Source organism: Aegilops tauschii, chromosome 7 (genome assembly GCF_002575655.3).
Source record: "Aegilops tauschii subsp. strangulata cultivar AL8/78 chromosome 7, Aet v6.0, whole genome shotgun sequence".
In the NCBI taxonomy this organism is placed as follows: Eukaryota; Viridiplantae; Streptophyta; class Magnoliopsida; order Poales; family Poaceae; genus Aegilops; species Aegilops tauschii.
Window position 1 is genome coordinate 468,752,259 of NC_053041.3, and position 26,528 is coordinate 468,778,786.

The 26,528-nt window shown below is 50.2% G+C and overlaps 2 protein-coding genes across 2 annotated transcripts; one reads left to right on the forward strand and one right to left on the reverse strand.

Annotated features, from left to right (window-relative positions):
- Positions 1-7,463: 7,463 nt before the first annotated feature.
- Positions 7,464-9,477, forward strand: LOC120967882 (uncharacterized). Its single transcript, XM_040394152.3, has 2 exons — positions 7,464-8,042; positions 8,120-9,477. Exon 2 carries the CDS (start codon positions 8,159-8,161, stop codon positions 8,939-8,941), a length of 783 nt encoding a protein of 260 aa, XP_040250086.1. The 5' UTR covers positions 7,464-8,042; positions 8,120-8,158; the 3' UTR covers positions 8,942-9,477.
- Positions 9,478-15,591: 6,114 nt separating this feature from the next.
- LOC120961834 (protein FAR1-RELATED SEQUENCE 5-like) lies at positions 15,592-18,506 on the reverse strand. Its single transcript, XM_073504781.1, has 3 exons — positions 18,394-18,506; positions 16,006-18,208; positions 15,592-15,907 (listed from the first exon to the last, which is right to left on the reverse strand). Exon 2 carries the CDS (start codon positions 18,197-18,199, stop codon positions 16,031-16,033), a length of 2,169 nt encoding a protein of 722 aa, XP_073360882.1. The 5' UTR covers positions 18,200-18,208; positions 18,394-18,506; the 3' UTR covers positions 15,592-15,907; positions 16,006-16,030.
- Between the last annotated feature and the right edge of the window lie 8,022 nt (positions 18,507-26,528).

A 26,528-nucleotide genomic window follows, 5' to 3' on the forward strand; every position in this document is an offset into this window, starting at 1 on the left:
GATCCACATACTCGGGCCGATCAAGGGGCGGTCAGAGACCGCTGTCCCGCCTTGGTTGTGGTTTCCTCGATCACCGCGCCGGGGGGGGAGGGGGCGGGGTCTGAGGGGTTGATGTGTCTTCGGCGGCGAGGAAAAGAGATCGATCTGTCAGCAGGTCATGGAGAATCATGGTGAAGCATCTTCGTCTGGCAGCAAAGCGAAGGGAAAGCTAGAGGATCTGATGAAGGAGTTTGCTCTGAACGAGGAGGATTTGGACGATGTGTCTTTTGATGAAGAAGATGACCCGGCAAAGGAGGATCTCCGCTGGATGATTCTTGTTCTGGTGCATATGGACAAAGGCTTCATCAATTATTGGTTTTTCCGCAAAATGCGCATGGCTTGGGACTTGGCTAGGGATGTGAAGACCAAAACCCTACAGAAGAATCTGTTCAACATGCAATTTAATTGTCTCGGTGATTGGGAGACAGTCACTCTGGGGTCCATGACACTTTAGGGGTAATCCAGTGATCATTACTCCGTATGATGGTGAAAGGATCGAGAAGAGGTGTCTAGAGGGGGGTGAATAGACTCTTAGCAAGAAAAGTGACAATTTTTAATTTCTTTAAGTTGAGGTGGAGTTTTAGCACAAGTTTAAACATTCACAATACATATCAAGCACGCATGACAAGAGTGTATGAGCAGCGGAAAGTAAAGCATGCAACTTGCGAGAATGTAAAGGGATAGGATTGGAGTGTGCAAACGCAATTGGAGACACAAAGATTTTTGGCGTGGTTCCGATAGGTGGTGCTATCGTACATCCACGTTGATGGAGACTTTAACCCACGAAGGGTAACGGTTGCGCGAGTCCACGGAGGGCTCCACCCACGAAGGGTCCACGAAGAAGCAACCTTGTTTATCCCACCATGGCCATCGCTCACGAAGGACTTGCCTCACTAGGGTAGATCTTCACGAAGTAGGCGATCTCCTTGCCCGTACAAACTCCTTGGTTCAACTCCACAATCTTGACGGAGACTCCCAAGTGACACCTAACCAATCTAGGAGACACCACTCTCCAAAAGGTAATAGATGGTGTGTTGATGATGAACTTATTGCTCTTGTGCTTCAAATGGTAGTCTCCCCAACACTCAACTCTCTCTCACAGATTTGGATTTGATGGAAAGATGATTTGAGTGGAAAGCAAGTTGGAGAAGGCTAGAGATCAAGATTCATGTGGTTGGAATGGAATATCTTGACCTCAACACATGAGTAGGTGGTTCTCTCTCTCAGAAAATGTATGCTGGAAGTGTAGGCATGTTCTGATGGCTCTCTCCACGAATGAAGAGTGGGTGGAGGGGTATATATAGCCTCCACACAAAATCTAACCGTTACACACAAATCACCAAACTCGGTGGGACCGAATAATGAAACTCGGTCAGACCGATTTAGTTCAAAATGTGAACGTTAGGATATTCGGTGGGACCGACATGTCAACTCGGTGGGACCGATTTCATTAGGGTTAGGTCATAACGTAATCTTGGTGAGACCAATTACACAAACTCGGTGGGACCGATTTTGGTAATAAGCTAACTAGAGAGTTGGTCAGGCAACCTCGGTGGGATCGATTCGCTCATCTCGGTGAGACCGAGACGTTACAAAAGGGAAACAGAGAGTATGCAATCCCATCTCGGTGAGACCGAGATCCCTATCGGTGAGACCGAAGTGACTAGGGTTTGTGGCAGTGGCTATGACAAGAGAACTCGGTGGCGCCAGATAGAATGTTTCGGTGGAGCCGAGTTTGACTTTTGGTTTGGGACATATGTGGATACGAGAAAGTGGTTGAGGGTTTTGGAGCATCTCACTAAGCACTTTGAGCAAGCAAGCCATTAAGCAACACCTCATCCCCTTTTAATAGTATTGGCTTTCCTATGGACTCAATGTGATCTTGGATCACTAAAAGTAAAATGTAGAGTCTTGAGCTTTTGAGCTTGAGCCAATCCTTTGTCCTTAGCACCTTGAAGGGGTTCCACATCCTCTTGTCCACGCCACTCCATCTGTTGAACTTGTCTGAAATATTCTAGATAAAAACATTAGTCCAACAGGAGATATGTTGACATTAATTACCAAAACCACCCAGGGAGCACTTGTGCTTTCAGATGGCCACTCCAAGCCATCTTCCGTTGAGTTGTTTAAATTTGACATATGGGCTCGCGTCATAGATCTCCCATTAGCTTTCCATGGCAAGGTGAAAGCGTTGGCCTCCAAGTTTTGCAAATTTGTGGATTCTGAACCCTCCTCCTTCGACTTCAAGGGCAATTTTTTTACATAGTAAGAGTCAGGCTTGACGTGCGAAACCCTCTGAGAAAATCTACCTCGATTGTTCATGGTGGCAAGCGTGAGATCTTTGCAGTAAAATACGAGTGAGGGAGTCCTGGATTAGGGGGTCTTCAGCCTGTTGGCCTATCCCTTGTGGGCTAGACTGTTGGGCCGCGTTGCCAATGCTAGGAGGCCGAACTATGTGGAGACCCCGTATCCGGACAGGAAGCTTTTCGGTGCCTTGGTGTGTCCTCCAAGTCAAGATGAGAAGAATCGACATGTTTATCATTTCCTTGTAACCGACCATGTGTAACCCTAGTACCCCTAGTGTCTATATAAACCGGAGGGTTTAGCCCGTAGAGGCTAGAACAACAACCATCATCCTACTAGTCTAGGGTTTAGTTCATCTGATTTCATGGTAGATCGACTCTGTAATCATCCTATACACATCAATATAATCAAGCAGGATGTAGGGTTTTACCTCCTAGAGAGGGCCCGAACCTAGGTAAACACCATGTCCTTCGTCCCTTGTTCCCCATTGATCCAAAATCCATAGCTCGGAACCCCCTACCCGAGATCCACCGGTTTTGACACCGACAACGAGAGGCTGCCTGACTGGTGCCAGGTCTGCGGCATGATGGGAAACGAGTTTAAAGAGACGACGACGGGGTTCACCCCCCTCGGCTTTGGTTTTAAAAAATTTCAGAGCTCCAACAGCTACTCGCTGGGCTACTCGGAGGAGGAGCAACAATAAGCAACAGCCGAGGGGTTCGGGGGAGGCTCGGGATGACAAAAATATGCAAGAGTAGCATGAGAAAGGGGAGCACAGTGATGCAGATATGGAGGAGGAGGACTCGAGCCGCAAGCGCTCGTCTGACTAGGGAGTTGATTCTGTGACCCTGCCGACAGCAACAAGTATGGATCTAGTCATTGTTGGTAAGGGAAGTGGAGGCACCGAGGATGTCCTGCCAAGCCTGTCGCCAAATCAAGACCCAAAGCGATCAAGGACTACTACGATGGTCGACAAAAACAGTACAAATGGAGGGCGAAAGTCATCAAGCGGTGGCAAAACTAATGAAGCAAGATCAGCGGCCTCCCCGATGGAGGACCGCCGGGCGAATGAATCTCATTTGCTGGAACTGTCGGGGTATAGGCAACGCCCCAACGGTTTAGGAGGTTTGCAAGATAGCGCTAAAGTTTACCCCTAAAGTGCTAATAGTCAAAACTCAGATTGGTAGAGTTAGGGAAGAAAATTTTGCTAGCACCTTAGGTTATGATTGCTCTTATGCTATTGATGCCACCAAAAGGAGTGACGGTCTTGCTATATTCCGGAACAATGAAATAAAGATCGAGAATTTGAGTTACTCAAAGTATGATATAGATATCAATTTTTCTGACCTTGGTGGAGTTCCATGGAGAGTGTCCTTTTTCTGCGGTGAAGCTCAAACACAGCAAAGATATAAAACATGCGATACCATGAAGAACTTGGAAAATATGAATGATCTGCCTTGGCTTTGCCTAGGAGATTTTAATGAGGTTTTGAGACATGATGAACATGATGTTATTGGACACTAGAGCTAGACTCAAATACAAGGCTTCTGTGATGCTGTTACATATGTCGTTTGGTCGATCTCAATTTCCAGGGGAGGACATGGACATTCGAGAAGAAGGTTGTAGGCGGATCCTACATTAGGGTTCATCTTGACAGGGACTAGGGTCGGCGGAATGGTGTGTGCAATTCCCACTGGCTATGGTGGAACACTTAACGACGGTGATGTCAGATCACTTGCTGCTACTGCTGAAGCTGGATTCTACTGTTAGAAGAAAGGGAACAATAAAGAGATTCCAGTATGAGGTGATGTGGGACTCTCACCCAAACTTGAATCAAGCCATTGATTCTTTATGGAATGCGAATGGTTACAATCCAACGACCAGTAAAGTTCGGGCCAAACTATCTTCCTGGCCAATGATCTGGGAGCATGGAGTAAGTGCACGTTCAGAAGTGTTCGAGGTGAAATAAAGTAACTAAAGGCGGACTTGGATAGATTGAGGAATGACCCGGCGAGGTTGGGGCCAAACCATGCTGAAATAGAATTGAATGATCGACTTATAGAGTTGTACCTATGCAAGGAGCTTATGTGGAGGCAAAGGTTGCAGGTTGAGTGGCTCTCGATAGGCTATAGGAACACACATTTTTCCATCTTCGGGTGTCTTTGAGGAGAAGGGAGAATCTTATAATGGCATTGCAGCGACCAGATGGGAAGCTCACCGAAAACCCAACAGAGATGCAAGCCACGCTCTTGATTTCTATAAAACATTGTATACATCTAAGGGAGTTTAGGGAGTCAAGATGTTCTGAATGTTGTGCCTGCAAAAGTGTCACCGACAATGAATGAGATGTTGACAGCTCCGTATGAGAGGGAGGAAGTCAAAAAAGCACTATTCCAAATGTTTTTGACTAAGTCACGGGACCCGATGTGTTTCCGACGGACTTTTTCCAAGGGCATTGGGACATTTGTGGACCTTCTGTTACAGATGCAATTTTGGGGATTCTACGGGGAGAGGAAAGTGCAACTTGTACTAATGACACCTTACTGGTTCTAATCCCGAAGGTATCCAATCCAACACTCTTATCCAAGTTTCGGCCAATTAGTCTATGTAATGTCTTTTGTAAAACAACATCAAAGGTGGTGGCCAATCGGTTAAAGATGATCCTTCCTTAGACTATTTATGAGGAGCAGTCGATGTTTGTCCCGGGCAGGCTCATCACGGACAATATTATCTCAGCTTATGAATGCTTACATTTTATGAAGAGGAGTAGATAAAAAAATAACAGGTTTTGTGCACTCAAGTTGGATCTGACGAAGGCATACACCAAGGTCGAATGGAGCTACTTGAAGGCAATCATGGAGAAAATTGACTTTGCATCATAATGGATTTCTGTTGTTATGAATCTGGTGAGCCATGTTTCTTTTTCAGTAATGTTTAATGGAACTAAATTGGAGGAGTTTAAGCCATCTTGAGGTATATGACAGGGAGATCCAATCTCTCCATATCTTTTCTTGTTAGCAGCAGAGGGCCTTTCGTGCCTCTTGAAATCTCAAAATCAGTCATCACAACTCAGTGGAAGAAAGGTGGCCCCATTGGCTCCGCCAGTGAACCATCTTTTATTCGCGGATGATAGCCTGCTGTTTTTTAGGCAAGTGTTAATGGAGCAGAGGAGGTATCAAATCTACTTGATACAGACTGTTTGGCCTCTGGTCAGAGGATTAACAGGGATAAATCTTCAATTTTCTTTAGCAAGGGCTGCCCTCAGATTATTTGAGATGCAATCAAAGGCTACTTACATGTCCCTAATGAATATCCGACAAATAGGTATTTGGGTATGCCGATAGATGTTGGTCAATCAAAGAGGAACTTTCAAATATATTAGTGATCGCATTTGGGACAAAGTTAAAGGATGGATGGGAAAACTTTTATCTGCAGGACGTAGCAATGTTTTGATCAAGTCAGTGGCGCAGGTTATACTTGTCTATTCCATGTCTTGCTTCAAGTTAGCACGAGGGCTATGCAAACATATAAATTCTATCATCATATTTTTTTGGTGGGGCTGTAAACAAGGAGGAAGGAAACCGGCCTGGGTGCCCTGGGAAGTGATGACTAGACCAAAATATTTGGGAAGTCTCGGCTTTTGGGATTAGGAACTTTTTAACTTCGCTTTATTAGCACGGCAGGCGTGGAGATTACTTCAGGACCCTCTTCACTGAGTGCAATAATTCTAAAAGCATCCTACTACCCGAAGGGATAAATTCTTACAGCCGAACTTGGATCTCGCCCCTCTCAACTGTGGCGTGCTATTATGGATGGTAGGGAAATTATGAAGCAAGGGACCATAGGAGGATTGGTAACGGGCAGTCAATGGTCGTTTGGTATGAAAAATTGGATACCTAGGAAATCATCACTTAGTCCAATCCTTTCATTGGTAGCCGACCCGCTATCAAAAGTTCAGAGCTACTGGTGCCAGCAACCGCACAATGGAACGAGGAATTGTTACGTATTGTCTTCTTGTCAGTCGATGTGGAAGCTATATTGAAAATTTTAGTGTGCACCAACAACATGGAATATTTTTGGGCATGGCATCCGGATAGAAAAGGCCTCTTCTCGGTGAGTTTGGCCTATAAGCACATCATCAGAATTAAAACACAGAGAGAAGAATGGCTCGAGGGAAGAAGTGAAGGTTCGGACAATGCAAGGCAAGAGAAAGTTTGGTCCTTGCTTTGAAATTTTTTGGTCCCATCCAAAGTGAAGGTTTTTCTGTGGAGGCTAGCTCGTCACTCTTTGCCGACAACGGATGTGCTCCATAATAGAAATATGTCAACCATCAACACATGCCCGTTGTGCGGTGGGGAAGATTACTGGAGACATGCGTTGATAAGCTGTACGATGGCACGATGCATATGGGCCCCGTCAGATGAGGAGTTAGTAGATCGTATGGCGGAAAATAAGGAGCCAAATGCTAAGAATTTCATCTTTGAAATGCAAGAAAGCTTGTCTCAGGATCAGTTCACAATGACGGTAGTCACACTCTGGTCTATATGGTATGCAAGACGTAAAGCAGTGCATGAGGCAATTTTTCTGATTCTTGGCCAAAGATATTCTTTCATAAATTCATATTTGATGGACCTGAGATCGCTGCAGTAGACAGAGCCCCGAGTGGCGGCTCCGCTCCAAGGGCATGGGAGGTGCACCGCTGGTTACCCCCACCTGAGGCGTTTGTGAAAATGAATGTGGATGGAGCAGTTGAGCGTCACAGATATGCTGGTGTTGTTGCGTTGATATGTAGAGACAACGATGGCCATCACATGGGCCCTTCCTTGGTTGTCAACGCAAGTATTACTGACTCCACATTGCTAGAAACATTTGCGTGTCAGGAGACTTGGGAGTTCACAAGATCCACGTGGCGTCGGATTGGGAGGGCGTGGTCGGCTGGTCTTCGTGGAGCTCTCGTCAAGAAGTTAACGCTAGGAAAGATACTTCTATTTCATATATAATTTTATTCATGAGCTTATAATTTTTTAATTTCAAAGCACATAATCTCTTTAAATTCGATTGTAGTCTAGGTATAGGGCGCCATGTTTGGTTGGTTGCTCCCCACAACCAGAATTTTGTATCTATGAACATGGCTACAAATCAATAACGTTGGCACGAACCAACCTGTGGTTGGATGGTTAGAGGGACTGTGGTATCCCCAGCCCATCAGGGTTTAAATCCTGATGCTCGCATTTACTCCTGAATTTATTTCAGGGTTTCCGGCGATGCGCATTTAATGGGAGAAGATGTTTCCGTCGATGATGAGGCGCCTACGATGACTTCATAAATCTCAAAAAAGAAAGAGGCGCCTACGATGACGAGGCGCCTACGATGCCGGCTCAGTCTTTCGGAGGTGCTCATAGGGGTAGGGTGTGCGTGTGTGTGTTCATAGGGGTGAGGGTATGCGCGTGTATATGAGCGCTTGTGTCTGTAATGATGTTCAAAAAAGAAAGAAAGTTGAGGAGAATTCTAAAAAAATACTCAGGGCAAGGTTGATTAAAAAAAAATTCCAACTCACGGCCAGAACTGCCTCAAAAAAAGGACGGAACCAGGGCAAACCGGAAACACCTAAGCTCCCCCTTCCCAGTCTCCGCCGCCGCACCAATCCCCTCCTACTTCTCTTGGCAAAGGACCTTGTTCGTTGATCATTTGGTTTTCAGGTATTATTATTCGGCGAAAGCCTCTGCCTTTCTAAACGTCTCACCAAATTATTGATCACTTTTTTCTCTTTTATCAGCAAGGCTGCGATTGACTATTGGGGCGCAGACGATCGAAGATGATACGGCGGCTTCTCAATGTGGTGGTGAAGAATACTTCCACAGGCGTCCACTCGGTGCGGCGAATCGACCCGTACAAGCATCTCTTCTACGAATCAGCAGGTGAGCCAGCAGCGTCGATCGCAAACAAGGCCAAGGATTGTGCTCTGGAAATGCAGGCCCTTTCTCTGCCCGAGCCAGCGGTGAGCTTCTCTCCATCCCCGACCACTCTGCCGCTCATGGGCGGCATTGATTTGTTCGCGCCCATGGGCGGCGGCGAAGGCAGGATCGTAGGCGCCAACGTGGCCGGCGAAAGCATGCTGTACGATGCCGACGAGCGTCTCTTCCTTCATCTGCCCTGGATCAACGAGCCCAAGGGGTGGAACCCCGTGTGCCTCTCCATCCCCATACCCGGCGCCGCCGAGAACAGCCTCTACGTCATGGAGAGGTGCCTCGGGGAGTCCATGGATGCATATGGCTCCAGTGAGGACTACACCGTTTCCTGCTTCGAGGTCCTCGAGCACGGGCCCAGGACCGGCGGCCATGAGGTGCGCGAAATGCATAGAGGCTGGCGCTGGCGGGTTCTCCGGCCGCCTCCATTCGTCCTCGAACCAGACTACCAACCCTCTGTATCGCCTCCTACACTAGCATGGTTAACAAGGCCAACAGGTGCTCCACCATCTACATGTCATGCGAGGACAGGCGCATTGGCACCTATTGCTTTGACACGTCGAGGAACGTGGAGCAATGGAGGCGCGTCGGGGAGTGGGCTCTGCCCTTTCATGGGGAAGCCAAGTACATAAGCGCCTGTGCGCTCTGGACCTTTCTGCCATGGAGGAGGACAGACAACAACCGCCCGTTCTGCAGCACTTTGAGGATCTGAACCCGCCCAAGGAAGAGGACTGGTGTGCGACGTCTTTCGAACTGGTATACCTTGGCGATGGCAAATTTTGTGTTGCCAAGACCATTGAGGTCGGTGACACATTTGGATTTGCAGGTGAGGAGTTTGCGGTGCTCACTGGCGTACAGATTTTGCGCGGTGATGTCAATGGCCTCCGCATGATCAAGCACAAGTCCACATGTTACTCTTTTGTCAAGGACGTGATCTACTGGGTACTTTGACTTGGCACTCTTGGTTTCGTTATGCATTCGTCTGTCCCCTTCATAGTACTCCCTCTGTAAACTAATATAAAAGCGTATAGATCACTACTAGATGACAGTGATGTAAGAACTCTTAGTTTTGTTATGCATTCGCCTGTCCCCTTCCTAGTACTAGATGACAGTCATCTAAGAACTCTTGGTTTTGTTATGCATTCGTCTGTCCCCTTCCTAGTAGATGCCCAGTACTGCAACCGATGACCAAAGAAACTAGAACCGGTGATGAAAAAAACTTCAACCTGTATACGGCGGAAGCTATGGACGACCAAGAAAAGTTACAACCGGTGACGATAAAAGCTTAAACTCGTGACGAAAAAAGCTTCATCCGGCGATGAAAAAAGTTTTCGACCATACAGACGGAAGCAAACGACAAACACAAATTGCAACCGGCTGTTACAAAAGCTACAACCGGCATTGAAAAAAGCTTCAAAACTTGTATTAGCAGCGACCCGCGACGACGATGACGCTGTTTTGCTGCAACCATAGTCGATTTTGCTACAACCAGCGATGGAATTTGATATAGCCATTTTCACAGCTGTTGTTGCTGCTTCGCCGAGCTCCCACACCCGCCCATGACCATTGTCGCCGTCCCGGGAGGCGTCCGACGACGTAGTGGACGAGATCTTGCTCCGCCTGCCATGTCCCTCCTCGCGCTTCCTCCTCCTCGTCTCCTCCCCGTGCTTCCTCTGCCGCCACCGCGCGCTCCACCTGGACGCGGCAGCGCCCTTCCTCGGGGTCTTCTCCTCCGTCCGATGCATGACGGAGAAGAAGTTGCAGGCCAGCGTGAGCGCGAAGTAGATGAGGGGAGAAGGAGGACGAGCGTTGGGGTGGGCCCTCGTACCTTACGTGTTGCGATCTGAATGGTTAGGAGGCTGTGCGCGTGGACACGACCAGTCGAAGCTTCGGCGAGCTTGTAGGCGTGAAACGTTTTACTTTCGCATTTACTTTAGGCGTGTCGGTTGATTCGGTTTCGTACACACCAAATCGTGGCTGAACCCGTCAGTTGTTTTCCGTATAATAAAGTTGTTCTCGGTGAGAGTTGCACCAAGTTAAGTTTTGGTGTGCTGTCACATAGCAGTGTTGTCGTGATGCAGTAGACAGTAGTCCCGCCATGATTGTGTGGCAACTCTTGATACCCGCAAAAAAAAAAACTCTTGATACCCCAGCGTGGACGAGGCGTTGACCTCGTAGTCGTAGACAGAGGGGACTGGCAGTGGCACCGACCGACCTGTCAAGGCTCGAGAGCATCTTTCTCTGCGAGTTCACCAGTTCGTTTGACTATGACTGCTGTCCAGTGTTCTGTGCGGGCGCGGCGTGTGAACACCGAAGACCCGAGAGCAGATCCGCTTCATTCGCTCGTCCTCCGGCAGAGATCTCTATCTTGGCAAAGACATGGAACAATCCTAGCAATGTCTTGCCTGCAACTGCGGAGAGGACGAAGGAAGTTTCCCAACTCACTCGAGTTACAGCTTCCACATGTCTGGTTCAATTAGTTAGGTGCGTGAGGACGATGGCAATAGGTGGAAAGAAGAGCTCCTTTACTGTACCCCGAAATGATTAGGCACCGTTCATTTTACTTAATCCAACGGACTGTGCGATCTGGTATTCCAGCAGCAGTCCCACGGAGTACTAACCGGGAAACAGATGGAGTACCTCCATGACAGGGGTAAAAAGGTAATCACCACCTGTTATAATTATTATTTTTAGTAGGACCGAACCTAAACTTTCGCCCTAATCCATTCGTACGCTCGCCCCTCGTCTCCACCCCGCTCGCCCCTCGTCTCCACCCCTTCTCCATCTCCCCTCGTCTCCACCGCTTCTCCATCTCTGGCGGCCCCTCGTCTCCATCCCTTCTCCATCTCCGGCGGAGGGCGGCGGACGCCTCCGTCTTCTCCAACTCCGGCGGAGGCGCCTTCTCCAAATCCGGCGAGAGCCACGGCGGACGTATTTGGCGAGGTTCTCCATCTCCCCTCGTCTCCGGCGGCCCCTCATCTCCACCCCTTCTCCATCTCCGGCGGAGGGCGGCGGACGCCTCCGTCTTCTCCAACTCCGGCGGAGGCGCCTTCTCCAAATCCGGCGAGAGCCACGGCGGACGTATTTGGCGAGGCGCCTCCGCCTTATCCATCTCCGGCGTACGGCTCCGGCGAGAGCCTCTCCGGCGGCGGATGCGGCAGCCACTGCGGCCGTATTTGGCGAGGCGCACGCCTCCTCCTTCTCCACCTCAGGCGCTGTCCTCTCCCTCAACCACGTGGCTGCGCCGACCGGCTGCCCTCCACCCCTCAACCTCCGCTCGTCGTGCAGCTGCTCCATCGAGGTGCGCCGGAGTTGGCTCCACCCCTCAACCTCCGCTCGTCCAGCAGCTGCTCCATCTAGGGGCGCCGGAGCGTGTAGAAAGGGGATTTTTCTGTCAAGATGATGGCTTTTTCGTAAGATCACCCAGCCCTTCTCATTATCTTTGGTAATTGCTTTAGCATGGATGAAATCAGATAATAGATTATGATGTTGAGTACATGATAGACACCATGTTTTGTCCATTTTTTTGTAGCTCAATGTCTCTAACAAATAAGAACTTGCAATGTTAGAAAATATGTTTTCTCCATTATTTTGTAGCTCACTGCAAGGCCAGAAAACAATCCTTCATTTCTTGACGTATTGGATATGTTGGTAGCATATTTGGTCAGTGTCCAAACATGAGTAGTAATACAAGATACCGTGTTAACATAAAGAGACTCATGAATACAAATAATGAAGTCGCACACCAAGTGCCGGATAAATAACATGAAATTGTTGCTTACAAACTGAATTATTGAGCAAATTGTCGCACACCAAGTGCCGGATAAATAACATCAAATTGTTGCTTACAAACCGAATTATTGAGCAAATGGGAAAACGTTTGATTTAAGACGAATGTCTATGCGAAAGCCATATCTACTGTGTAGATATATTCCTGGTGCTCGTCCTGGACCTCTTTCTTTTTTTGCTAGAAACTCCATCTTCAGGAATTGCCTTTGTCTGGTCTGGCTGCTGTTTTTTCCGGAGTGAATTTCTGTCACTGTTGAGTATGTCATGTGCAAGTTGTCTCCTGTACAATCTATATCTTTCTGCATACAAATGGTGAACAGTTAAATAATCCTGGAATGTACGCCATCTGTATGTAAAGTACTTCCTTAACCAAGGAAGTAATGTACAGTGCACCCATGAAATAGTCTAAATATGCGCACCTTTGAAAATGTTTTCGATAGTTTGGATCCCGTCCAAAGCATTATGTACTTGAGAAGGTAGAGTCCACAAGCGCTCCTGCAAGTATGAATTAGGATTGAATTGCCTTGGTCGAGTTTACAAATTAAGAACATAGTGATGAACGTGTGTACCCGTCTTTCTGGGTTGGCAACCCTTTGATTGTCGTCTTGTTCCATGAGGCCACGTTGAAGTCTAGCCAGTTTGTTGGGTTTGGAAGTTGTTTAATTCTTTCTTCAGCCTTCTGGAACCACGCCGTTATCGCTTCCAACTGAAGAGTGTTTGTTGGTATTCAGTAATGCATATAACCTACAAGTTGCACTAGTACTAGGAGGACAAAAGGATATTCTCACCGCATGATCCAGTTCATCTGTTGGACCAACACCAGGGGCTGAATTGAGAATCTGAACTTCTCTTTCTGCCGCATCTAGGGCTGCCCGATACCAGTGTAGTCCAGAGTTCAAGGGTAAAAAAATCTGCATAAACATATATGTTAGAGCAAGGACCAAACAATTAGTAAACAAAATTCAGCAGGTAGTTATTGTGTTGTACCATGTCATGATCAAGATACGCAATGATCCTTTCGATCGAACGAGCCTTGTCAATTTTTGAACTCCTTGCTATACAGTGATTTTCTATATCTGCAACGAGCTTTTGCACATTAATTGTGCTCTCAACAAAGATTTTTTTGCCATCTCTTATGTCAAACTCTCCCTCTGGTGGGCGATTGATATATATGCCAGCATCAATGGCCTAGTATTGCAAGTGAGCACTAATTAGTGCATATTTCAGTGCAGATGTAATAAGTGAAGCATGAAATACTTACCAAGGAATCCACATATCTGGCATCGTTGTCCGGCAACTTATTGGCTGTTAGGGAATGCAGGGATGATTTCTTTAGTGTTATTTCAGCAATTTGGGCCAAAGGCGTTTTATCATCTTGTCTGTTTACCCATTGTAGTGTTTCTTTCAGACCTGCAATTAGTAGGTGGATTTATCTATGTTATAAAGAAAGCACAATGGTATACAACTACATGACAGGCAACGATTTCTGCGACATACCACGAAGTTGCCTCTTTTCGTGGTCATAGTATGAATACTCGTCTTCTTTATTGGTCTTTGATTTCCTGTTTGACCGACGCACCGTCCCGTTGGCTTTACTGTTTGTATCATCCTCATCACCTAGATTAGTGCCTGAAAGCCCTTGCTGCCGCTTGGCAGGTGTCTCGCTGTCATGTTCACGAGATTCTCTTTGCTCTTCATCATGTTCAGATTCTCCTTCGTCTTCATCATGTTCAGATTCTCCTTCCTCATGTCTTTTGTGTTGTCCCTTGTGCCATGTGCACTTGTTGCCCTTCTTACAAAAAGGCTTGTACATAAAGGAGAATGAGAGTTTAACACGCAATAAGACACACAAATAGATACGTAAACTATCTTTTAAATTACCTCAATTTCTTCATCTGATATATCGGGGAGAACGAACTTATTAGCCTGCATGGGAAATAAGTGGTGCTTGCTATCACACATCATTTTTGCAACATAAAATTGTGCATTAGTGAATAAGACTTTACCTCCAAACACTTGACAACACGAAGCAGGGTTCTGTTGGTCAGGCTTGTATTGTGTTCAACGTCAGTTAGACCGTCAACAAGTGGCTTGAAGTACTTGTATTCGTCCGTGTATTCTTTCTCAATGACTTTATTCTCTATTACTTGCACAGTTCTATGAATTTGTTGCAACGTCCGGCCCTGCATATACAAGGATGAATATAGTTAGAATACGTTTTGTAGTATGAAAATGCAGTAAATATGGTTCTGATTGCGCGTACTTCATTGCTAGCATAGACAGGTCTGTGTAGAACGTACTCCACGTCACTCATGAGGTGCTCAATAATCTATTTTGAATAATATAAGATGAATAGTTAGTACATGATAGTAAAGAAAGTAAAACTCAATTATGTGGCACGATCATGTACACAATCTGCAACCATATATATCTTCTTGTTGTTATGAATGATTTTTTTTTTAAGAACCCAATCTGCAACCATCGTAAAAAAAAATAATCTATTTCTAAAGGAAACTCGCTATAATTCTATTAAAATTGACACCGTTTATCGTGACAAACTTTGGATGTATTCAGCATGGCACGACAATATGAAGAACACAGAATTAATAAAAATGGGATTTCTCCGGTGAAAACCCCAAAAATATTGACCGGTCGTGACACAACGTGCGTTTGGTGTCAGAATTCGTTCATATCTTACAGCGGGGCCTACGACGTGCATGCCCACCCGCTGCCAAAATTACGTTTCGTTTCGTGCATGCCAACAAGTACACCATGTTCAACCGGGACCGTTTGGGTGGGCAGCTACGGCAATTCTAGAAGCACTTTTGCCCACATCCATCAACCTGACCCAAATTTTCCCAGACACTGGAGTCATCATGGCAAGCACGCATGCCAAGTTTCGGTGATATCTGACAATCTATGCATTTTTTAGGATTTCTCCGGTGAAAACCCCCAAAAATACTGACCGGTCGTGACGCAACGTGCGTTTGGAGTCAGAATTCGTTCATATCTTGCAGCGGGGCCTACGACGTGCATGCCCACCCGCTGCCAAAATTACGTTTCGTTTCGTGCATGCCAACAAGTACACCATGTTCAACCGGGACCGTTTGGGTGGGCAGCTACGGCAATTCTAGAAGCACTTTTGCCCACATCCATCAACCTGACCCAAATTTTCCAAGACACTCGAGTCATCATGGCAAGCACGCATGCCAAGTTTCGGTGATATCTGACATTCTATGCATTTTCTAGGATTTCTTCGGCGAAAACCCCCAAAAATACTGACCGATCGTGACGCAACGTGCGTTTGGAGTCAAAATTCTTTCATATCTTGCAGCGGGGCCTACGACATGCATGCCCACCCGCTGCCAAAATAAAATTCGTTCTATATTCTCTCCCAAATAAATCTCAGGTATAAACATACGAGGACCACCAACATGGCCGCCTCCTCGTAAAAATCGGATCTACGAAACAGTTCGTCGGATATCTCGTAATCGGATCTACGAAGCTGATTTTTAGACTGAACACAAATTTGTGCTTACAATTCATTAAATAAGCTGGAGCCAATACATAGCAAAACAAACCGAGCAGATATGAAAAAAAATCAATAGTCGTCAAGTATCACGACCAAAGTGATAAGAGTCTGCAAGCAAACAAAAACAACGTTCATAAACTCTGTCACGCCAACAGATTTAACAGGTCCATAAAAATGTCTACTGGCAACATAGTTCTCGATCTTCTTGGGGCTCAGTTGGTTGCTGTGACAACACTTGTGCCACCTGAAATAACTTCGGTGCAGGCGTGTATACCATCTGCATATAAGTTAAAATTTGATATTGTATGATATATAAAAAAGAAAAAAACATACTTCAAACCCAAATCCATAAATAGGCCATGAACATCAACTTACATTTGGTACTGTGCTTCTATCAATTTTATTTCCCTAAATCTGGACATCTGCGCCTGTCATGTTCGGAACTTTTACATTGGCCGCATCTTCTAGTTCTCTTCTTCCGCCCGTTCGTTTCCCTCAACGTCTCGTGAAATGGCTTCATTCTCTTCTTGCATGGAGCACCTTTTGTGTCGACTATTTTTGGATCAAGGACTCTATCCGCTGAAGCATGGCTTGCGGCAGAGTAGTGAGAGGGTATAGGACCAAATGTTGTCTCCTCGTTGTTATCATCATTCTCGATGGGCCCATCGATGATACTTTGGAGATAATCTTTCACCTCCTGCGAACGCTCCCCGCTTTTTGATACTTTGAATAGAGCAATACTAGCTATGTTTCTCAGTTCACGGTAACGACTCATCTCTTCTGACCACACATGTGTATTTGCATTTCTCACTGACACGAATGTAGCCTTGGCTTCCATTGTCCACCTTTTGCTAACACAACATGGAGGAATGGTCGCTGCCCGTACGAAAACCAGAACAGCGAAAATGTGCGCGCAAGGGATGGCTTCGCACTCCATCTTACGGCAAGGACAGAAGGCACCATTCATCAACGAGCCATCAAAAGAACACTTTACAGAGAACAGACGTCTGCTCCCTCCTTCCGCTCCATCTTTTAACACAACTTCATACCTGACCAAGTCATTTACTGCTGTTTGCTCTTGAATCACCCATGCACATGATCTCCGGATACAATCTCTTACCATCTTGAAAATTTTTGGTGTATAAATACGAGCAGCATTTATCTCCAACAGGCAAGCATCTATTCTAGTGAAAGGAACTGACTGCGAACATATTGCATCCAACTCGGCCTCGTTCCTCCGCATACGTGATATGCAGTGCTCAGTGTGCTCCACCACATCAACCAACGACATTTTCCGGTCCAGATGATTGTGGAGCCTAGAGTTCAGACTCTCACTACGCTGGTTGCTCTGCATACCCAAGAAATATCTTCCCTTGGTATAAGCTGCGGCCCACTTTTTCCTAAGTTTGTACATTCTGGACATCCATTCGTTCTCCTCTTCGATCTCATAGTTCGCCTTGAACTCAGCCCATGATTTCTCAAACTGGTAAACTCCCATTCGACAGTATATGAGTTTTCTGAAGTCATCAAGCATTGGATTACGCAGGTGGCGTATCATGTTCTGCTCAATGTGCCAACTGCATAGCCGATGGTCTGTCCTTGGCAAAATCTTCCTAATTGCTTTTCTCATTGCCGAATCTCCATATGTGATAACAGTTATGGGCTCCTTATGACCCATCGCCTCTACAAAGGTCTGAAGTAGCCACTCGTATGACTTGTGGGTCTCATCTGAAACAACACCAATCCCGAAAACAACAGTACTACGATGATGGTTCAGTCCAACAAATGCAACAAAAGGGAGATTGTAGCGGTTGACCCGATAAGTGCTGTCAAACACAACTACATCTCCGAATGCTTCATAATCAATCTGAGACTGTGAATCTGCCCAGAATAAATTTCGAAGATGTCCTTCATCATCCGTGGTGTATTTGAAGAAAAACTCAGCATCTCGTTCTTCCTGTACTCTCATATGGTTCAGCACAAAGTCAGCATCCCTGCCTAAGATTCTTTTTTTCTTGTACCTGGCGAAGAAATTGTACAGGTCTCGGGAAATATACCCAACATGAGGATAGCCACCATGCTGTTTCTCAGCCACATTCATGATTTGGAACGTACGGAGACCACCAAGTCCGTATTCCACTGCATCAGCCTTGTGAGCATCGTTCATCCGACGGTGAGACCGTAGAAAAGCAGATTGGTCCGGGTCGGCTAGCGGGTGGTTATGGACATCAACAAACTTCTTAACAAACCACTGACCCCTGCCTGCATCATGTTGGATCTCAAGCATAGCTTTGCAACCACAACGGGTCAGCGCCCGTGGCTCCCTTTTTTGGTCAGTTGCTTGAAAGTACTTCTCCAATCGGTGCCCTTCTTTAGAGCAGCAGAAACGTCTTGCTTTCACCTCTCTGGTGCCCTTCACGTACTCCTTGTCATCCAATCTGACACTAAAACCTTTTGCTCTTGCATATCTGTTGTGGTGCTCGTAACCTTGGTTCTCGCTTGCAAACATCTGACTAACCATCATGTGATATTCTTCTATCTCCTCCAAGCTAGCACTATGACCATCCATCCTCCAAACCTGCCATTATTAAAGCATCATACTTAGCGCATTTATTCTATCAATGTCATACAAACTGTCTGAATTTAGGTGATTCTTCAGATAAACAGAAAACTAACACAAATTCTAGAGGAATTATAACCTGTCTTCTATATACATTGCAACATTCATTATATACAAAATCTGAAGGATAGGTTGTGCTGTACCAGTGTCACCCTTTATGACATTCTAGTTGATCTGACGCAAATTGAAGGTGATCCATGATTTCAACTAGTACGAGTGACACTGTATAACTGTATACTCTGATAAAGAGCAATTTATTGGTCATGTATCCATACAGATTGCAAGATATGGCTGGAGAAAAACGGGCGACGAACATGTTCTCTAATTATCCGGCGGGCGATTGTCGACGTGCGGGCGCGTCGGCAGGTGGCGGCAGCAGGAACCGCTGGAGGGATGGCGAGGGCAGGACTCAGGAAGCGGGGTCGAAGAACGTCGAGGCAGGACTCGGATGGCGGGGTCGAAAAACGTCGATCTGGACGGCGAACGGCGGTGGCGCGCGGTGGTGTCGGACGGCGGCGCTCGGGGTCCGACGGCTGGACGGCGAACGGCGGTGGCGCGCGGTGGTGTCGGACGGCGGCGCTCGGGGTCCGACGGCTGGACGGACGGCGAACGGCGGTGGCGCGCGGTGATGTCGGACGGCGGCGCTCGGGGTGTGGACCGGCGCACGTCGGCCCCAAGCGGGGGTGTGGATGGCGGCACCTCGACGCTGCGCGGCCTTATCGCGACTGAAATGGATTTAGATCGAGTGTTTTTTTCCTTCACATATCGACCGTGCTGGGCTTTCGACTGACTGTGCGTGCAAAAGTCAAAACTGCCAAGCGGACTGCACTTTGGGAAATGACTTCCTTGCCCCTCCGTGCAGACGGCCAGATCTGCATGGTACTCCTGGGTGTCGTTTGGGAGTACCAGGGTACCGTAAAAGAGAATGGGTCTCAACTCTCAACTTCCAACCATGAGGGCACCGGCACCCTCATGGCCATCGCTGCCTCCGCAATGCCCCACGCACCTTGACCGAGTACGCAGCAAGGAGGTCGGTTCGGATGGCTCCAACGGCTCTGGTACGGACAGACGACTCGGGCGGCGATGGGGCTGGCGAGGCGGCGGGAGCCGCTGGCCCCGGCGAGGCGGAGGCCTGGTCGGAGGTGAGGGTGTCGGGGCGGCTGGCGCGCGCGTCCCTGACGTCGGCCTCGGGCGCGACGGCATCTCTGAGCTAGGGCGGGAGCCGTTTCTAGGCTCTGGCCGAGGTAAGCGAAGGTGAGGATTCGGAGGTGGAGGACGGCGCTAGGCGTGGTGACGGCGCGTTGCCGTCGGTCGACGAGTTTGTGGCTCGTGCTGAGGAGCTTGGGGGCTCGCTCAAAGCTGGGCAGCAGCGTGCGTTCGTGCCCGGTGGCCGCGGTGCTCGCCGACCAGGGGTATTGGGGCGGGCATCGCAGCGGCCCGCGGAGGCGGCGTCGTGGCCGCGGTCGGTGCGGGAGGTCGCGGGCGTTGCGGAGGCAGCGACGGCGGTGGCTCCTCTCCGGCAAGTCCAGGGGCCAGCGCCGGCAACGGTGGCGGTGCCTGCGGTGGCGGCGCCGGTCAGGTCGCAGGGGGCGGCGGCGGAGATGCCCAAGCCCTGGCCTAGGGTTGGCTCGGGCGGCCGGGATGGGCTGGTGGGCCTGGACTCGGATGGGCTGCGCACGGACCCGTGCGTGTCGAGTTCGGCCCAGGTCGCTTTCCCTGCGGTGGAAGCGGTGCGGGCGGATGTGGGCTGCACTGTGCAGCCCAGGCCTGGTACCCCTGGCCCGCTGGAGGGGCGCCCAGTATATAAGTGGATGTGGATCCGCCGGGGCGCTCTGGATTGTTCTCTAGGGTTTCCAGCCACCCCTGCTGAGGTGCGGCGCTACGGCGGCTCCGCGCGCTCGTTCTCCACACATGCCCCTCCCCCTCCTCTCGTTCGATCCTTCGCCGAGGTCGTCGCTATGGGATCGAAGGCGGACCGCCGTGCGGAGAAGCGGGCGGAGCCAGATCCGGAGGCGGAGCGGCGGCGTGAGCGGGATCTGCATGACCAGGCCAAGGTGCGTGCGGAGGAGCGGGCTGGAGACGAAGGTGGCTGGGGGCCTCCCCCTCCCTGGTGGCACAAGGAGCAGGAGCGTAAGAAGAAGAAGGAGGAGGAGTACAAGAAGCGGGGGTTGGAGCTCAAGCGCAAGGAGTCGCTCCACCCCCACTGCGGCGACCGCGTCGGCGATCCCTTCACCAAGCAGAAGCAGAAGAAGCACAAGCCAGCGATGAAGGCGGCCTCTAAGCCTTCCTCCTCCAAGGGCACGGCGGTGGAGCCCATTCCCGTCGAAGAGGCGGACGGGCCGGAGTGCTTCCGGTGCGGGCGCACGGGCCACTACCAGAATGACTGCTCTTTCCAGCAGTTCTGTGTGCTATGCAGCCAGGAGGGCCACGCTTCGGCCTACTGCCCCACGCGCGGCAAGCCCTTGGTGCTCCAGTCCATGGGCCATGCGTTCGCCGGCGGGGGCTTCTTCTGCCTTCAGTACCCCGAGGAGGCGGACGCGGCGACGACGGGCATGCTGGGGGCCAACGCGGCCCTGGTCTCGGCGGCGCCCCGTGTGCTGACCAAGGAGATTCTGGAGAAGGAGCTCCCACATCTCTTCGAGGGCGAGTGGGACTGGATGGTGACCCCCTTCGACATGGACTGCTTCTCGGTGGCCTTTCCTGATCCAGTCATGTTGAGAATGGCGACGCGCAGCGGCAAATTATTCCTCTCCATCAACAACATTACGGCTGATATCCGGGACGCGGCCCTTGCCGAGCCCAAGGCGCTGACCATGCCGGAGGTGTGGGTGAAGATGTGGGGCATACCGCCGAAGCAACGGCGCATGGAGAGGCTGATGGCGGCCACGACCATGATCGGTCGGCCGCTGGTGGTGGACGAGTTGTCCTTGATCCGCTCAGGTCCGGTGCGCATGCGTTTTGCATGTCGGGCTCCGGCCAAGCTGCGTGGATCTGTGCAGATCTAGTTCAACGGGGCGGGGTACAACGTCAAGCTCAAGCCGGAGATTGACCTTCCTCACCAGGCGGCCCCTGCACTCCCTCCTCCACCTCCTCCCAGCGGTGGGGGCCCGGGCAACCAGGACAAAGACAAGTTCAAGGATAAGGATCAAGATCCCAACGCAAGCATGCAGGAGGATGACTCCATCGACACGGCGGCTTGGGACAAGCTCGGGATCTCTGTGCCTGGCCCTGCTGCGCCGGCGGAAGGGGCGGAGGCGCCTCGGGTTTCTGTGGGGATGGGATCTGCGGGGATGGCGCTCTCGGTGCCCAACCAATACGGGTCCAACCTGGGCTAGGTGTCTTCACCCCCCATGGGTGCGGCCCCTGCGGGTGCGGGTGGTGGTCGCTCCCCGCTCGCGCTCTCCCCCAGCCCCTCGTGTCTCCTTCCGAGCGGTCTCCTGCGTCTGTAGGACGTGGTGCCACCCTGAGCGGCTCGGTGAAGATGATGAAGAAGACGACGGTGCGCAAGGTCAGCGTGGAGGCGGTTCGCGCAATGGAGTCGCTCGGTGCGCCCCCCCCACTCCGCGTCAGTCCGTCATGGCGCTGGCGGCTCCGACTGCTCCCCCCTCCGTCGACCCGCTGCTGCAGGAGGCCTCCAAGACGGCGCTGATCTCCAAGGCCAAGCGCACCAAGACGGTGCCGGCGGCGCCGGTGCATACAAGCTCGCGCTCCAAGGGGGCCAAGGGCAACATGCCATCCCTGCAGCGGGCGCAACTTCTACAAGCTCAGAATAACATGGAGATCTCAGGTAATCCACCTCCTCGCTTTACGGTTTTAGACTCCTTTTCGGATGATCATTTGTTAGAGGTTTTGGATGCGAGTGGAGTGGATCCTTCCTGTGTGGGAGGGGCTCACGAGCTGATTTCGCTCGTGCGCACCAAGGAGATGGCGCAGGCAGCACTTGCGGCTGCGGTTGCAGCGCGTGCTGAACAGAGGACCGGGGGCCCCGAGGGAGGGGTTGTCGCTGTTCCTTCTATGCCCGAGGAGGGGGGTCAGGCAACGGGGGTTGCCACCTCCCCCTCGCCTTGCGGGGGCAAGGTGAGGCGCGTGGCAAAAGCGGTCACCTCGAGGGGTGTCCGGCTACGCAATCGTGTCATTTAGATGCGAGCCTTATTTTGGAATATCCGTGGTTTCGGCCACGCGGGGCGGCGTACCCAGCTTAAGGAGTACATGTGCAAAGAGGACGTGGACATCGTAGGTCTTCAGGAAACGATTAAGATAGATTTCCGTTTTCATGAATTGCTTGCTCTAGACCCATTGGAACGCTTCGAATGGCAGTTTGTACCCGCGGTTGGGCACTCGGGTGGCATGTTGCTGGGTTTAAGTTGGGCCGTTTATGAAATTATCGCTTGGGATGTCGGTACTTTCTTCATTGCTGCACATTTTCGCATTCGTGCTTTGTTGCGCGAACTAGTTGTCATTCAGGTCTACGGACCAGCTGATCACTCTCGATCGGCGGATTTCTTGGGAGAACTCCAACAGAAAGTCACTGCGGTGACTGCCGCGGCGCTCCCGGTCCTCGTGGGGGGGGGGGGATTTAACCTGACCAGGTCGGGAGCTGACAAAAACAACAGTAACATAAACTCGCCGCGGGTGCCCATGTTCAACACTGCTATTGCCTCCATGGCCCTAAGGGAAGTGGCTAGGACGGGCGCGCGATTCACATGGACAAATAAGCAGCTTGATCCGGTCCGCTCGGTGCTGGACAGGGTGTTTATGTCGCCGGATTGGGAAATTGGCTACCCTCTATGCACGTTGGTCGCGGAGACACGCATTGGATCTGACCATGTCCCGTTAGTTTATTCCTCGGGGGAGGATAGGCTGCGTCGTAGCCCGTGGTTTTTCTTTGAAACGGCCTGGTTTGCAGTGCCAGGCTTTGAGGAAATCTTCAAAGAAAAATGGCAGGCGTGCGTTCATCAGGCTGGGCCCCAGCGGGGCCCGATGAAATTTTGGAAGGCGGTCGGGGGGCGACTCAGGGCTAGCCTTAAGGGGTGGGGCGCCAACTTAGGGAGGGATAACAAAGAGCACAGAGTAGCGATCCTGGAGGAGATTGCCAGGATTGATGCGCAGGCTGATGCCCGGGTGTTCTTGGAGCAGGAGTGGGCCCATCGATATGCTCTGGAGGGGCAGGTCGAGGCGCTACTCCGAGCAGAGGAAGAGTATTGGCGCCGTCGTAGTGGGCTCAAGTGGACCCTAAAGGGTGATGCCAATACCAAGTATTTCCACACCTACGCTAACGGCCGTCGTCGTAAATGCGCTATCCTCAGGTTGCAATCGGAGCAGGGGCTTTTGTTGCGCCAAGAGGACATCTCGCGACACATTTATGAGTTCTACATCAACTTGATGGGATCTTGCGAGGCCCAGGGGGCTGGCCTTCGCGCGGATGTGTGGGAGAGCTCTCAACGCGTCCTGGCGTGGGAGAACGACGAGCTGGGGCTCGCCTTTTTACCCAAAGAAATTGACGCCGCTCTAATGGGGATGAAAGCGGACACGGCGCCGGGCCCGGACGGGTGGCCGGTGGCGATGTTCAAGAGGTTTTGGCCCATCCTTAGAGGCCCTTTGTTTGAGATTTGTAATGGTTTTATGCGAGGGACGATAGATATAGCCCGCCTTAATTTTGGAGTTCTTTCGCTCATTCCGAAGGTTCAGGGGGCCGATAACATTAGACAGTTCCGTCCTATTGCGCTCATCAACGTTCCCTTTAAGATTTGTGCTAAAGCGTGTGCCACACGGGTAGGCCCGATAGCCCAGCGCTCGATCCATCGTAACCAATCCGCTTTTATTCGTGACCGCAATATCCTTCAGGGTCCGCTCGCTCTCCAGGAGATTGTGCACGAGCTCAAACGCACAAAGGAACCGGCTGTAATGCTAAAACTAGACTTCGAGAAGGCTTATGACCGGGTAAATTGGGATTTCCTGCGTCAGGTGCTCTTGGGTCGTGGTTTCTCTGCGGTATGGGTTCATCGCGTTATGCAACTGGTCTTGGGAGGCCAAACGGCAGTTTCGGTGAACGGAGAAGTAGGGCATTTCTTCAGGAACAAGCGCGGACTCAGGCAGGGTGACCCGATGTCCCCTCTGCTCTTCAACTTCGTCGTTGATGTGTTGTTCGCGATGTTGTCGAAAGCGGCTGTGGTTGGCCATATCCAAGGTCTGGTAGGCCACCTCATTCCAGGGGGAGTGACACATCTACAATATGCGGATGACACGCTTTTGATGTTTCGCCCGGATTTGCATAGTATAGCTGCGGTCAAGGCGATTCTCCTTAGTTTTGAGCTCATGTCGGGCCTCAAAATTAACTTCCACAAGTGTGAGGTTCTATCGATGGGGGTAGATCCGGAGGAGGGAAGGCGCATAGCGGATTGTTTAACTGCAAAGTCAGCAAATTCCCGTTTACGTACCTCGGCCTTCCGATAGACACCAAACGGCCCACGATAGAGGATTGAGATCCTCTATGCGTCAAGGTGAGGGGTAGGGTTTGCCCCTGGCGGGGGAAATTCCTTTCCAAGGCGGCTAGGCTCATTCTTACGAATTCCAGCCTTTCCTCCTTGCCAATGTTTGCTATGGGCCTGTTTCTGCTCGCAGAAGGGGTCCATGCAAAGTTTGACACGCCCCGCGCCAAGTTCTTTTGGGAAGGAACTGGTCCGAACCGTAAGTATCATATGGTTAAATGGGCCTGTGTGTGCCGACCCAAGGCCTTGGGGGGTCTCGGGATCACCAATTCCAGACTTTTAAACATCGCGTTGATGTGTAAATGGATCTGGAAAATTGCCCAAGGGGCAACTGGGCTGTGGGTTGATCTCCTAAAAGCCAAATATTTTCCCGATGGGAATTTCTTTGAAGGGAGGGCAAGGGGCTCCCCCTTCTGGAATGACTTGCAGGCAGTCAAACTGGCATTTGCCATGGGTTTGCCATTGGAAATGGCCGCTCGGCCCGCTTCTGGACTGATCTTTGGATAGGGGCCCAACCTCTATGGGCTGAATTCCGGGATTTGTACGAGATAGCTGTGGACCCAGCAATTACGGTGGCGGAAGCGCTCGCGTCGACACCACCTGCGATTTACTTTAAACGGGAACTCAATGGGCATGAGCAGGCTAGTCTTGCGGCTTTGCTGCAGCTCATCGAATCAACCAACCTTGTGGACGAACCAGACACGGTGAGCTGGGCGCTCACCAGCTCCGGGAGGTTTACGGTTAACTCCTTATATCGCAAGCTATGTCGAGGGACGGTGCATCAGGCGATTGCAGGCTTGTGGAAAGCGAGGCTGCCCCTGAAGATCAAACTCTTCTTGTGGCAATTGTTCTGCGATAAGCTACCCACCTCCTTAAATGTGGCCAAACGCAACAGACCGGCCACCGGCCCGTGTGCGTTGTGTGGGGCTCCAGAGGATGCCAACCATGTGTTCTTCAATTGCTCGCTTGCAAGGTTTGCATGGAGCGCGGTCCGGACCGCGGCTGGTGTCCAATGGGACCCTCGATCGGCTGCGGAGCTTACCCACCTTCTAGATGCGATCCACGGTCGTACTAAACGGGTTATGTGGAGTTGTGTAGGGGCACTACTCTGGGCTATGTGGTTAACTAGGAACAAATTCACTATTGAGGGTTGCTTTCCTACGCATCCGGCTAACATTATCTTCAAATGCAACCTCCTTTTGCAGCAGTGGAGTCCGTTGGGGAGGCGCAGGGATGCTGAGCTGATCAAGACCGCCCAACAACGTCTGATGCAAGTGTACGTGCTGGCTAGGGAGCCTTGACTATGGTCCCTTTTGGTGCTTGACGAGCCTGCGCGCTCTGTACGGGCTATGCCCTGTAATCCGCTAGTGGTTTGTTAAGTCGCGCTTGAACTTCTATGATGATCCTTTTGCGTAGGCCGGGACGGCTTGTGGTGATGTATTAAGACTTGGTGTGGTGTACGCTGCCTATTGTGGGCTTTATTAATTTAAAGCTGGACGCATCTGGCGTCTTCGTTCTAAAAAAAAAGAAGGCACCGGCACCCGACTGTGATTGTTACAAATCTGACTCCTCTCACATCGATGTTCTTCTTTCTTCTGTAAAGTGGGGGGCATTGCTCACTTTTAAAAGAAAACATGCGTAAATAAATCCCCGCCATTTAAATTAAATGAAAAATTAGTTAGAGGATACTATGGTGGGAAAGTAGTGGCTATACCCAGATTGGGTGCACCCACGATACACCCCTTATCTTCACCGTCCAGGCATACAAAGTATAAGTAGGCACAACTATG